This window comes from Anas platyrhynchos, chromosome 3 (genome assembly GCF_047663525.1).
Source record: "Anas platyrhynchos isolate ZD024472 breed Pekin duck chromosome 3, IASCAAS_PekinDuck_T2T, whole genome shotgun sequence".
Taxonomy (NCBI): Eukaryota; Metazoa; Chordata; class Aves; order Anseriformes; family Anatidae; genus Anas; species Anas platyrhynchos.
Window position 1 is genome coordinate 29039657 of NC_092589.1, and position 15048 is coordinate 29054704.

At 39.2% G+C, this 15048-nt stretch overlaps 1 protein-coding gene across 4 annotated transcripts in view; it reads left to right on the plus strand.

Moving 5' to 3' along the window:
- The window catches only part of FMN2 (formin 2), a 181234-nt gene that overhangs the window by 4541 nt on the left and 161645 nt on the right, over positions 1-15048 (plus strand). The window contains exons 1-2 of one of the 4 annotated variants that reach the window (XM_072035607.1): positions 8467-8754; positions 11848-13844. In XM_072035607.1, coding sequence (XP_071891708.1) covers positions 11906-13844 — 1939 coding nt within the window. In that variant the 5' untranslated portion in view covers positions 8467-8754; positions 11848-11905. Of the gene's footprint in view, positions 1-8466; positions 8755-11847; positions 13845-15048 lie in introns of those variants that run through there. The other 3 variants (XM_072035605.1, XM_021275158.4, XM_072035606.1) reach the window with 3 other exon arrangements.

Genomic DNA, 15048 nt, shown 5'->3' on the forward strand with positions numbered 1-15048 from the left:
TATGTTCCTGCAATAGAATAGGAAAAGAAAAAGAAAAATACAGCAGTTTGGTATCCACAAGGCAGCAAAGGTGTCATGCTCTTTCCTCTATAGTCATTGAGGCTTGATGTATTTTGAAGGAAGGAAGGTGTGAGGCTAACATCTAGGCCCAGGGTCAAGTCACCCAGGAACTAGGGAGTCAAGGCAATGATGATGTATTACGGAAAACACCGATCTGCTATTTGACTTCAGTTTTCCTTCTCTAATTCTTCCTTTACCTTCCTTCACTTCCTTACAATACTGTGGTGTGAATGAGCTTTTTGTTTCGTATTTATACCACATGCATGATATGCATGCCCTATATTCTATCCAGAGCTTTCCTTTCTGAAGCTTCTTGCCTTTTGCTTTGAAATTGTTGCCAGATTTATTGTTCTTTCCCTTCCCACCTTTACACTTCCTAGTGTCATACTGTATATATGAAGTACGAATATGAACCACTGAATTTTACTAAACTAGGCTGTCTGTCTTTTCTGTGTAAAGAATATTGCCTGAGCTCATCATTTCTAGAAGTAATGATTACTGATGTTTGTACATGGAATGCCTTTTCACTGCACTTCATGCAAAAAACAAAAGCAGTGAAAGGCAAGGGGAAGTTACCAAATGTAATTGAGTTAATGAGGTTATCCACATGAGTCTACTTAGACTGTAAGCTTTCTGTGGTAGGAACAGTGCTCTTATAGCATTTTGCTCAACATTTGGTACAACTGGTCCCAGCTTTGACGGATGTGCCTATGAGGGCAAAATGCAGCTAATATGATAGTGAGAACACCCTGAATTACAGCACAGGATTGTTTAGTGGTGTAAAAATCAATCAATCAAACAAACAGAACCTCATGTCTCAGGGCATACATTAATCTGGATGACGGGCTTCAGGAATAAACATTCCCATTTCTTATCTCCATGGTGTTTCTTGCACCTTTGTCTGTATTGATTGCAGTTAAAGGCATGGTGTTGAACTACACGTATGACCAATCCAGATTCTAACCCTACCCTCCATTTTATTAGAAAAAGATGAAACATCTTGAAGTATTTCAGTAGCTGTGAATATTGGAAGATTTCTGACATGGAAGCAAGTAAATAAAGCATCACATGTCAATGAATAACACATTTCAAAGTCATGAGTCTCCTTTTTACTGTAGACTACACTAAATTAGCCTAACACTACTTTATTAAAGCTAAAACTTCCTGTAATAATGCCCCAGGAAATATTACACTGGCTCAGAAAAGACCATAAGAATTTTGTTAATTGAATATTTGATCTTTTTTTTCCCCAGGTGGTGTATTTTCATTACTGCTTACATTATGTACATTATGTTACTGAGTACATTAGGTATAAAATAGAAAAATAAATAAATAAATAAAGCCCTGTAAAGGCATAATTTGACTTTTTTTTTTTTTTTTTTTTTTTTTTTTTTTATGAACATGTATAAAGAAGATAAACTGCCATTTTGACCTCTTTAGGCTAAATTTAGGACTTCTGCTGAGCATTCCAATTGTGCTTACTTGATCTTCTCTGAACATAAATGAAATAGTAATTACATATCTCATGTTATTTGAGTGAGGCTGACCAGATTCAATGTTGGGAAGGACTTGCTCAATTTTCTAAATAATTTTATGTAAGCTCTTAATATGACGGCATTGGCAAGGGTGGGGACAAAGCATAATAAAACATTAGCTGTAAAGTTTGCTTGCCAATTGTTGCATAAATCAATGCTTTGGTATTACTTAAGGCTCCAGAACAAATTTCCTAAAGTGCTCTATACTGTGACATTTTAAACTCAAATGTTTTAAGAGAAATTAAGACCTTGAGACATGATGCAAACACTGCCTGAATTATAACTCTCCAAACTGTTTGTCATCTTTTCTCAGAATTGAAGATTGCAGTAGTTAAATGTAATTGATTTTAATCTCTTTTCTGTATATGTTTCCAGTGAAAATTATCTATAAAAAGATAGGGAGGGAAATACTTAATTCTTTCTTTATGTTTTTCATAGCATTATAGAATAGCCGAGGTTGGAAGGAACCTCCAAAGATCATCAGGTCCAACCTTTCATGTGAAAAAGGAGCACAGATGAGATTATCTAGTATCCTGTTCAAACAGATCTTGAAAACCTCACATGCTGGGGATTCTATCACATCCCTGGGAGGTTTTCCCAGTGATTGATTGTTCTTACTATAATAAGTCAAGAAGAAACCTCCCCCAGTGCAAATTGTACACACTGCCCCTTGTCTTTTCCACGTGGCTACATGTGAAGAGGGAGCCCCTGTCCAGTGCCCCCATTTAAGCACTAGGCTACTGTGGTTAGGTCCCCCCAAGCCACTTCTTCTGGCTCCAACCTAACTCCTTTGACTCCTTCAGTATTTCCTTATAGGGCTGGTTCTCAGCCCTTTGATTATCATTGTGGCCCTTATTTGGACCTTCTCCAGTCTTTTTGCATCTTTTCTGAATTGTGGTGACCAGAACTGGACATAGCACTCCAGGTGTAAGCACTGAGTAGGGTGGGATGTTCACATCTCTGTCTCTGACACTCATTACCAGCTGTCTCTTAAGAGATGAAGTTCCTCCTTCCACGATAGCCAAAGATGTGAATTTTGGTACAGTGAAGGTCTTGGATTAAAAGATAAAGAGAGAGTTATGTGACGATACACCATTTAAGGGCAGAAAAATAACACACACAGGGTATGAGAACATGCCCTGGTTTCAATTAGGACAGAGTTAATTTTCTTCCTAGTAGCTGGTAGAATGTTACATTTTGGCTTAGGATGAGAAGAGCGCTGATAACACCCTGATGTTTTAATTGTTGCAGAGCAGTGCTTACACCAAGCCAAGGACGTTTCAGCTTCTCACTGTCCTGCCAACGGGCAGGCTGGGGGTGCAGCAAGAGCTGGGAGGGGACAGATCCAGAACAGCTGACCCAAACTAGCCAAAGGGGTATTCCATACCATCTGATGTCATGCTAATCAATATATACGGGTGGCTAGCCGGGGGGAGGAGGGTCAGACTGTTCAGGGTTAGGCTGGGCATCGGTCAGCGGGTGGTGAGCAATTGCACTGTGCATCATTTGTTTCGTAGACATTATTAATAGTAATACTATTATCATCATTATTGTTATTATTATTGTTGTTATTGTTATTTTCCTGTCTTAATAAACCGTCTTTATCTCAACTCACAGGCTTCGCTTTCCCATTTCTCTCCCCCATCCCAGAGAGGGAGGGGGGAGGGTGAGCAAACGGCTGGGTGGTGTTTAGCTGCTGGCCGGGTTAAACCACAACAGTACTCAGAAGGAAGAAATGGAACTGAAGAGGAAGCTGAATTAGAAAGTGGCAAAATAATATAGGTCTTTGAAATTATCAACAATTTCAGAGGAAGAAATGAATGAAGATAAAAAACTACAGGAGAAGGAAAGGGATTCTGTTTTGTAGCCAGAAGCAAGTCACCTGACATTTTAAAAACATTCTTGGTCCTCATATGATCTCAGAGAAATCATGCAACAAGATGAGTATCACACCAAAAAATCTTGGATACAGTGGTGGAGATTAATGCAAAGGAGAGTTGTTCAGAACAAGAAGTTCAGCAGGACAGTTGTTATTAGCAGATTAGATACTAGGTACAATGCAGATATTGAATTGAGTAAGAAAGGTATAAGGATACAAGAGATTTGGAGTAGGTATAGTGAGCAGGTACAGTAAATTGGCAAAATTTTAACTTCTGTTGCTCATGGGAGAGACTTTTATTTCCTAACTGGATCACACTATTTGCTGTAGGTAACTAGCCATATAAAAGTTGTAGTTCAATGGTGGCCTCTATGTGTGGCATAACTCTTTTGACACAAAAACGTCATCATCCTAATTGTATTTCCTGACTTTATCTGGGCATCTGGATTATTCAGCAGCACCATTATTCTTTTGTCTTACTCTAGTCAAATAGATCGCCAGCTGTTCATCTGTAGTGTATTTGCTTTACAGAAACAATCAGCATCAGAACTCGGCTTATTATAATAACTGTTCAGCTGACAATAGGAAAGCTGTGTTAACTACAAAAACAGTAGGAATTCACCGTGCTAATTAGGCTTTGGGTCCCTGGTGATAAGCATTAACCAAGCATATAAAACCTAAGCTTTGAATCCAGTTTTGTGTGCACATTGCAGCCGTACTTGTCTTAGGGTAGACAAGTCCCACCTGAACTAGTTCAGTCCAGTCAGGACTGAACCATGCTAGTTGCTTTACTATGTTGCAGTCAATAGAACAGGCAAATGACAAAATACTTGAATACAAATCAAAATAATTGGACCACTGAGAAAATCCAGTTGTGGGGTACTTTAAGGGATAACCATAATGCTGATTTGCCTGTGTCTTCTGTATGGGAACTTGGTGGAGAGAGCTAGTCTTCTGTAGAAATGATTCAATTAAGTGCACAAAATAGTTCCACAGCTAGTCTTTTTTAGTCTTTTTTTTTTTTTTTTTTTCTACATAGGATGCCTAGAAAGAATAGCTCTCAAGGCCTTGAATCAGGATTCATAAATTCCTCTCATGTCCCTGGTCTCTCACCTATTATGAAAGTATATAAGGCCCTAAGACAAAAGTAGTGGGCCAACTAAGGCTATGCATGTGTGTACAAGGCAAGCTGAGGAGAAGCCACTACTGTGCAAAAGCAACATTTATGCCAGACACTGCATTTATCCTGATTATTCTCTGCAGTATCTTCCCCTGACCTCTGTTTAAGGGATGAACTTGTATTATTATAACTGCTACAGCAACTTCACTTTAAGCTGTACTATAAAGATACAAAAAAGGCAGAAATTTGAAAGCAGCAATCACAAATCCCTGGATGGGTGACTCTTGCTGATCATCATGTGACAACAAAGGATCACAGTAAAACCATGTGATATGTATGTGGTACATGCTACTTCAGCTTTCCTTTGGTCTTCTCAGAGCTCTTTTCACTTTTGGCTACTTAGTGTTTATTTTTTTGCAGTGTTGGATACTGGCTGACAATTTTAATTTCAGTATGCTTCAGTCATTCCAGCTGCAAAGGCTGTCATCCTATAAACTCTTAAACAGATGGAGACATTCACATTTGTACTATTCACCTATTCTGTAATGAAGTAAGCCAAGGCCTAGGAAAGGGACATTTTGCTGTATCATACCAGGTTGGATACATTTAATCCCAAATCTGATTATGGAAAGACTATCCAAAATACATTCTAATTGCTAAGTGTATTTGAAACATTGCCACAAATCTGTACAAAACTGTTGCCTCAACCTCGAAATTGTCCCATTCTGTAAGCTACTGCAGGTGGTTTAAAAAGTAAACTGGCCCCAGGTTTTTTTCTTTCTCAGGAGAATGTATTTATTGCAATTGAGAGCAGGATGGTTGCTGTTATGAGAAGAATGGAAAGGTGATCTATAAAAGGCAATCCTTTTTTATTGGACCCAAACTCTGCACATGCACGTATGTATGCATATGTCTGGAACAGAACAGGAGCTGACATCTAAAAGAAACTGGTGAAAAACTGAAGTAATATCTCTGCATAACTGAAAAAGAAAGGAAAAAAAAAAAAAGAAAAAAGAAAAAGAAAAGGCACTGGCTGATATCTTTAAAAACAGAGAGAAGAATCCTAGGACAAACTTCATCTTTGTCAACTTTGCCTTTAGACTAGTAAATACTTTTTATAGTGGAAAAGATAAAATTGGAGCCCTAAGTATTTAACTTAATCCCTTGCCTCCTGCAGAAACAGACCAGGCTCAAAATTTGCCATTGTTTCATGGCATTTTAGGCTCTTTGTAGGCAAAAATGTCTACTGATATGATCAAAGTCCACATTTTTCAACCCTGTCATTAAGTACTCTGGGCATAGTCCAACAAAACCAAAAAGACAATGCATAATTTTCTGCTTGATTTAACAGAATATGTTCTTCTCTAAGGAATGAAAATGAAGAGGCCCAGTTTCCTACAGATTTATATTCTTTGTTCCTTTCTCTGTGCTCTAGGGCAATAAATCCCTTCTCCTCTGCTCTCATCTTTCTCTATGAAATCCTTGCTTGTGGTAGCTAATCTTAAAACTATGTGAATTCTATTTGATCGACTGACAGTCAGTCTTGCTTAGCTTTCTCTCCTTCTACCTAAATGCTGAATCTGGGTGTGAATTTTGTAGGAATTTAATGATCTTCATTTTAAAAACCTGGTTGAAGTTTCCTACTGTGTTCACAAGCTATTAAGAGGTCTGAAGAAACACATTTATTGCATAAATTTAACTCTTGGAAAATAAAATTTATAACTTTGACTTTTGACTGTATTTTACAGTTGTTTAAATAGTAGAGACTTATACACAAAGCAAATTAAATGCAACAGTGTAGGCTATATCATGAAAAAAATAAAAAGGATCAGCTGACCAGGCGAGCAGATAAGCACAGATATGAGCAAACAACTGCTAGGTACCTGCATTTGATATAAAATTTGACTGAAATGAACTTTGTGCAAGGAAGAGTGGGGGCTGTGCCACCAGATATCTCTATTATCAGACTACGATATATATTGGGGAACAAAATAGACCTTCACACTTCTCTGCCGCTTGGCTTTGGTTGCAATATTAGTGTAGTGTCTTGTGCTCCAAATACAGGAGTCCCTGGCTGCACTATCTGCAAAATCCTGGATTTTCAGAGACTGCTTCTGTGACCTGACCCTGACCTGCAATGCATACATTGCTGAAATGCTGGCAGGGTTTTGTGCGCAGCTGTTCAGCCAACCCTTCCTCTCTAAGTAGATGTAGAAGGTTCATATGCTGAAAAGTATATTTTACAATAAAACAGCAATAAGGATACTGAAATGTTAGGGGAAAACAATAAAAAAAAAAATCAAATGTGCATGCTTTTTGCTGTGTCAAGCTGATCATATCCTCAAACAACAACAAACATCTGTTTCACTATGCACGAATACTTTATTGTATTTAGGTAAGAAATCCAGGAGGTTCAATGCTTCACAAAAATTTTGGCTCCTAAGCAGTGTGCACACTGCAGCATAGTATTTGGCAAGCATTACGTTGCTGGAGATCCTATCTTTTCAGATATGTTTATTTGAAATGTTAGTTCTTGCTACCTAGAAATTATGCAGGAGAAAGTTGAGCACTTTGTAGCAGGCATTTGAAAAACATACTCAACATTTTCTCATGCACTTAATAAAAGCTTCTAGGCAGGACAAGCACTTCCATTTGATCTCTGCTTATTCAATTCAAGCTCCTTATAAAAGGAATCTTTCCATAGGTAAAGCAGATTTCTCATCAGCTGGATGGCCTCTGCTTAATATAAATGCGATGCAAGAGGCCTGGTTTCATACTGCTCAGACGTATATTAAAAGAAATAAAGAAAAAAGAAAAAGCAGAACCTTATATCCAGTAAATGAGGCAATGGCAGGACCAACTTAATCCCTAGCCACTGTGGTCTCATAACCCACATTAGATTTCCTCATCTCCTGACTTGGTCTTCAGCACTTGCCAGTAGGAGAGGGGAAGTAAGCCTGCTCAAGTCTGTCAAGTCATAAAAGGCAATTCTGTCTACAGCTGAAGGAGGTGGTGGCAGGGGGAGCAGGAAATGATTTTCAACCCTACTAGCACAGAACACTACTTCGGCAGTACAAGGGAGCATGTAATGGTAATTAATGCCTCCTGGGAAGATAACCTTTCCCGAAGAAGGGGAGGAGAGGCTGGAGGCGCCACAATGCCAGTGGCACAGAGCCTACCTCCTTGCTTGCTGGCGTGCTAGACATGCTGGAGCCCCACCATGGGGCCTGAGCCCTGCAGTACTGTGCTGAGACTCTCATCATGGCCGCCTTGTCCTCAGCCTTCTACTTCCATCCTTTTCTAGTCAGAGGCAAGGCAGAGGGTCTGCCAGTAGCAGCCCAGGCCTTGCCTGCGGCCTCGGTCAGGGGATGGAGCTGCCTTCAGCAGGTCTTTGCCCAGGCCACCATGCTGTGGCTTACTCCTATCAGAGCACCTGCACTGGGCTGCAGTGGCCTCCCCCTGCCCCATCTGCTGAGTCTTTTGGAGGGCTTGGCTTGCGGTTTCCTTCTCGTGGGATCACACCTGTGAAGCCTGACACTGTCCCAAAGGAAGGACCATAGCAGTGCTGTTTTTAGGTCAACAGCAGTAGCAGGGTGTTTACCTTTCATTTATTGGAGATTAATTAAATATACTAGCTTAACAACTACAATAATGGTAAAATAAAATATCACAGCTGATAAATTATGGTAAAAATGGAAAGAGCTCCTAACACTGGCAGACATACATCCCAGGCAAGCTCCATCTCCGCAGGGTGCGCTCCCTCAGATACCTCTCTGCCTCCCTAGGAAGCCTGTGTTTGTGCTGGGCCACCCAAGGCTCTTTGTGAGAAATCTGTGAGGAAATTACCTCCTATGGTCCCAGTCCCCCTGGGTTTTGCCATCCTAAAGAACCACCTTGACCTAGTTGTGGTCCAGGAGAGCCCAGGCTTGCACCCAGGTGGGGGCAATTGGTGCTGCTGGCAGCCCTGCCCTGCCCTGCCCTGCCCTGCCCTCCCCTTCCTTTCCTTTCCCCTCCACCTGAGCCCAGGCTAGGCTGGCTGGTAGTGCTGGGGCTGTCCTGTTGTTAAAAGTAATCCCAGTCTCCAATAGCTGTTTCCTTTTCTGAGTGGAATGTGTTAACGTGGAAGTATCTGAGAATGCAAGGACGATGTGTCTTGAACTGTAAGTTTTAAACTTCCTCTGTGTGCTGCTGTTAGCATCTCCTGACCTTTACAGAAGACTAAGGCGTGAGGGGGGATCTCAGGCCTATGCCTGGGATCTCTCCTCTTGAACTTTTGACTGGCCACTGGCATGTTATATTCAATGAGGTAGACAGGCTCCAGGACCAGCCTAAGTTGCTTGTTGTCTATAACAAGCTAAGAACAAGGTATATACTAAAAATGAAGTATTCTTCTTGAACCTTGGGAAAACAAACAAACAAACAAGCAAGTTCATTTCCCCATTTACTTTCTATTGAAAGGGGTTTTCGCTTGTTTTTGTTCTTTGGTGTACAGAGTTGAATGCAATCTTAGTTTTTCAAATGAAGCTTATGAAGATCCCAAAATGCTCTGGTTGCTGCTGTCTTTAATAATATTATGTTTCTTGTCAGAAGCTAAGCACTTAAAATATTTAATTAGTTTTTATATTTGGTTGATATTAACTGTTTGTACTTCTCAGCAAATGCTTTTTGAGAGTTGTATCTATCACTGCCACTTTAGAGTAACTGTAAATGCCTTTTATGCCTTCTGTATATTAAACAGCAGTTCACGTACAAAGCTTTTTGCGTAAGTATGTATGAATAATATCATTTTAGTGATACTATTTCCCCATATTGATCAGAAATACTACCTGGACTTCACATTTGTTTCAGATATGACATTCAGAAAGATTATTCAGAAAGTGTATATATGTGTATTTCCACTACATATTTCTTATAGTTCTTTTTCTTTTAGGTTTACAGTCATAAATTTAAAAAAAAAAAAAAAATACTATGACATGCTTAAACTCAGGTAATATCCTTATCCATACATTTTTAAAAAACTAATAAAATTCCTCATCAGGATGTGCTGTATGAAAGCTAGGACGTAGTGTAAGTACATGATGCATTTGTAGAGAGATAAGTTTCTAGCATCTAATTAAAAAACAAAGATCAGTCTTTCACTTGACTGTGTTATTAACCCAGCTTTGTTGATAGCTTGATTTTGCAGTGTAATTGACAGCATGATTACTGCTGGTGAATTATCATTAGTAGTAATGGGAGTGTATTGAGACTGTGAGTTTCTGGAGAAGAAGAGTGGGGAATGCTTTAGAACACCTCGCTAAATCTGCATTTCCTTTACATGTTCAGTCCACAGTACCTTAATTTTATTTCTGTACTATGTTTATTTTGGGAAGTTTTTAGTGGGTTGAGAGGCTTTAGATGGGGTTGGAGGCTACAATACTTCAGTTGTAATCAAATGTTTCATTCTTGTCAGGTCTGTAATGAGTAAAAATCCCTCTCACGTCAAGGTAGTATTCTACTATTGTGGTTCCTTCCAATTGTGCCTTAGGTAATTCTTAGTGTGTATCTTCAGATGCAGTAGATTATTTGAGCTTTTGAAAGCCTTTTTCAAGTATGCAATAATGTCATACAAGTTTAAGTACAAAAAAATTAGAAACTAAGATAACAGAATCTAAATTGAAATAATTAATTAAGGTAACAGAAAACAAAAGCAGGAATGGAGACAAAAGGCAAATGACCTAATGCTGTTCTTGCAGATTTTGCTTCACTAGCTTTTGTTAGTATACTTATGTGTTTTTTTTGTTTTTGTTTTGTTTTTTTTTACTAAATTATAAAATTGAAAAAGAAGAAAAAAGTAGATGAATTCTGCTATTAGATAAGTGAAAACTAGAAAAAACACTGAATGTACAGAATCATGTGATGTGCTTAAAACTTTTGAGTTCTTGTGGATGGAAATACTTCTGGTGCCTAAGCCACAGGCCCTTCAGGACAGGACTTGCATCAGAGCAGTTAGTGAACAAAAAGCACAAGGAAAAAATTATGATGGTTCAGAATGATTTAGTTATGTGTATTATTGACAGTGCTCTTCTTTCCCAACTGAATTAACAGTAATTATTTAACAATGATAACAGCCCAAATTTGTAAAGATTTGGTAGACTCTGGGGGGGTGGAAGAGCATGGGGCAGGGGGGGAGCGGGGCGGCGCTTACAGATGTTTTTAAAGTGTGAGTGATATTTTTTTCTTATTAAATATATATTAAGGCAGAGAAAAGCAAGTGAAACCTCTCATAGGTGGAGAATGATATCAAAAGTAATAATTAATTGCATCCTACTGATTTACTTATCTGGAATAATGTATTATTTTAAGCAAAAGGGAAATTGCTGCTGAAGGAGCTCAGAAGTGTGAGGAATGCGTAAAGTCCTTCATAGAAAATGAACCAAGTAGACCAGGCAGTTTAGAGAGAGATATCAGATTTTTGGCTTGATTTGAATCACAATACTGAACTGATCCAAATTGGTGATTCAGTATGCTTTTGCTCTTTGGTTTCTATTGGAGTTACTTTAAATCTAAATTTTAAAAGGGGGAGTAAGTACCTGTCTGGAAGTTCAGGAAATGTAGCTATGAGGTATGGATGCTTATACATCTAAACCAAAAATGGAGGAAAAGAAACAATTGTTGCACAAGGTTCCAAAATAGTTAGCAAGCATCTGAGTTTGAATCAATTATTAAATATATAGGGTGAAATGGAGGAATGCTTCACTGTATCTTTTTCCTTAGTTGCATTTGAATAGTTCTATTTTTTGTTGTTTGTTTTTTCTTCTTGTTTCATGCCAGATGTTCTTATCAGGGAAAACAATGGTGGTGTGTTAATATTGATGAGTTGAATCTCCTGGGAATAATAGTATATGTACCTTCTCAGAATACAAATTGTGGGAGGCTTTTTATAATGTAATTACCATGATGCATTGAATTTTAAGTACAACTCTTTAAAACTGTGGAAAGAACTCTTTGTTTGTTATCTTTATTCTATCTACTTTCAGAGTGACTTTCCTTTTAAAATTATTTATCATGTTTTGGTGGCCTTTAGAAAGTAAACATGTAAATCACCAGAGGTACTCTGTAAGCTGTCAGAGTAGCATATGCTTAAGCACCTTATAAATTATTGAATAATTATAATATTTATCTTTCCAAAGTTATTAGTTTATTCATTTGAACAATTGTAGAATAATTAAAGTACCCTTCTTTAACTTTTATTTTTTTCCTTCCCCCTCCAGGAACATGAACATTGAAGTCCAGAAATTATAAATGATTTGGTGACACACTGAGCTTGCAATGCAGGCAATAAAAACTGTGGAAAAAGAAGTGACTTTTATAAAGGAGATACTTTTCACAGAATCTTTCCTAAAGAAACAGGAGTGCAGCAGAAACCCAGAGAGCAGGCGGCTCTGTGAGCAGCAGCCATTGGAAGGAGCTGTCTGCAGCTCACAGTGCTGTACTGAGCATGTCCCAGCGGAGCCCAGTGCAAGCAGCACATTATGCAAAAAGGCAGCTGTAGCAGATGGGAGAGAGGCACAGCAAGCATTTGCTTCACTTGCATCACCACCGCCTGAAAACAAACCTGGATCGCTAGAGGGGATCTTGCCGGCAGGCCAAAGGAAAGAAAACCGGGAGCATGGCTTGATTACCGAAGGTGTTGCACTGCGAAAAATCATGGGGAATCAAGATGGGAAGCTAAGGAAAAATACAAGTGATGTGCATGAAGGAGGAGAGGATGCCTCTGGGCCGAAGGATACAGATGGCACAAAGAAGGTATCGGGAAGCAGAAGGGGACTGGGGAAGCATGCAAAAGGAAGTGAATCTGCTAAAAAGAAGAGTAAGTCGGAATCGAGGGCCTCAGTATTTTCAAATTTGAGGATCAGAAAAAATCTGTCCAAGGCTAAAGATGGGAATAGCAGTTCAAGGGAGGATGTTTTGGAAAGCCAGGCCTTGCAGACTGGAGAGCTGGACAGTACTCATTCAATTGTTACTAAAACTCCAGATATAAGCATCTCTGCAGATGAAGGGGGTCTCTCAGACACAGATGCCGAACATTTTGAAATCAGAAATGAAACCGTCCCAGCTGCTGCAGAGACACAGGATGGACAAAGGACCAGCTCTGGCTCTGATACGGATATATACAGTTTCCATTCAGCTGCAGAACAAGAGGATTTGCTTTCTGATATCCAGCAAGCTATTAGACTGCAGCAGCAGCAGGGGGCAATTAACGTTGGAACTGAGGACCTTGTCACCAAAACAATGGGCCGACACATGGCTAATTCTCAAGCAGCCCCCTTGGATTTTGAACGGTTTCTTTCAATAACTACCACTGACAAAGAGAGTAGCCCAGACACTGTGAAGGCTTTTCCAACAGCATCTGAAATTGCGGAAAACGTTCCTGTCTCCTGTGCAACTGAACGTGAACTGAAAGAAGCGGTAAATGGAACGGGCTCTCCTGGTAACGGCTTATTTGAAAAACAAGAATGTAAGCTATTGATCGGAGAACAGGAACAGCTCACTGCTGTGGATGCTGTAGCTGGTGAACTAGAAGATGATTTAAACAGAACTGTGGTAGAAAATGCATCTGAAACCCACAGCTTCACACTACGTTCTCCAACCTCAGTAGCAGATTCTGAGACTCACATTGCTGAAGTGCAGGCTATTGATTTGCAGGGTTCAGGAACAGAGGATGGTATTTCAGATGCAGGCCATGATCATGCTGCTGAGACTCAGGAAGGGAAACATACTCTTTCAGACAGTCAAGAGAACCTGCATAATGGTTTATCTACAGAAATTAAAGATGGCATTTTGTCCTCTGAGGGGACAGCAGGCAGTCCAATGCTTGGTTCCCGATGCTTTAAGCCCTATCTAATTAATCCTTGTTACATCAAAACTACAACTAGGCAACTGAGTTCTCCCAACCATTCACCTTCTCCCTCCCCATCCCAGAGCCCACTTTTTACAAGGAGGCAGGAGTCCTTCCACAAAAAAGAAAAAGTCCCAATTAAGAAGCAGAGGTCTGCTAGTTTGGCAGGTTTGTTTAGCCGTTCAGCAGACTGGACAGAAGAGGTATCTAATCACAAATATGAGATAACACAGAAGGTGGGCTCTGCAGGCTACTTGGAGCACAAGGGGTTTAGAGAGAAATTTCAAACAGAAAGAGTGCCTTTGACTCATTCAAGAAAGTCCTCAGGGGTGCAGGCTTCTGCAGAGACATTTCCCAATGTCTTTTCAGGTGAGTGATGTGTGTTGTTTTTGTTGTTGGTTTTTTTTTTTTTTTTTTTTGAGAGTCTTTGAAATATATTCAAAATACATGAATTCAGGCCTTTGCATGTACTGTTGTCTTTACTTGAACTGACAGTTTTAAAATGGAAGGCCTAACCTTATAACCACATTCACATTTTATTAATGAGAATAGCTTCTCTGTATTCACTGTCAGCCAGTAAAGGAAGTGCCTAACTCTTTGAAGTTTTTCTTTTTACCCTTCTTTGTCTACATCCTGTTGAAAAAGGCTGGATGCCTTAAAAGTGTTCTTGTTGAAAAATGCTAAGAGATGCATTATTTGAAGCAGACTAGCTCTCTGCTTAAATGAGTCTTTCGGAGCTGAAGCTTTTTGTAGCTGTGAGCCTGTTCAGGCTTTTCTTGTGCTAGGCACAAGATATACTGTAATAATTCTGATATGCTGTAAATATTTGAGAGCTGCACCTGGTGTTAGACTGAGGCAATGATGAGGTTTCACTTAGTACAAAAAGAAAAAAGGCATGCAAGCACGGATGAACAGCACTATAGGAAAAAAACAAACAAACCAAAAAAAAAAAAAAAACAATTTCCCCTTCAGAAGGGGAAAAAGGAGAAGGACAAAAATGTTAATGGCTTCAAAAGGTAGCATAAAATGGAGAAGGGAAATGCTGTAGAGTAGATTTTGGTAGTTCTGGCTGGCTGCTGTTCAGGCTGGATCATGTGACTCATTCAGGAAAGCATTCTTTTACCTTGTCTGTTAGGCAGCTTGCATCCTGTCAAAAAGGCCCAGAAACACAGTCTAAAAATGAAATAGTGTGCATAGATTGTTATGTTGTCCTGTACTGTGTTTTTTTTTGTTGTTGCTCATTTGCTTGCATTTGTTTTTCCTTTCTTTCCTCTATCTGCATTTTTTTTTTTTTTTTGGTAAAAGCTAAGGCATTGACAAATAGAGAAGGCCTCTGTTACACCTGTCAAATATGAAGTATGTATACACAGTATGTATACACAGTATACACAGTAAATTCAGCAACATATTCCATTAATTTTTCACTTAAGAAAATTAACACGAAGAATACAACTGATGTTTGCAGTGAATATGTAAGATTAAAACAGCTGAATTAATAATCACTGTCCAGGTTTGTTTTGAATGGGTCTGTTCTAAATGTGTGAGCACAGTAACTGTATCAACGTATCAGAGC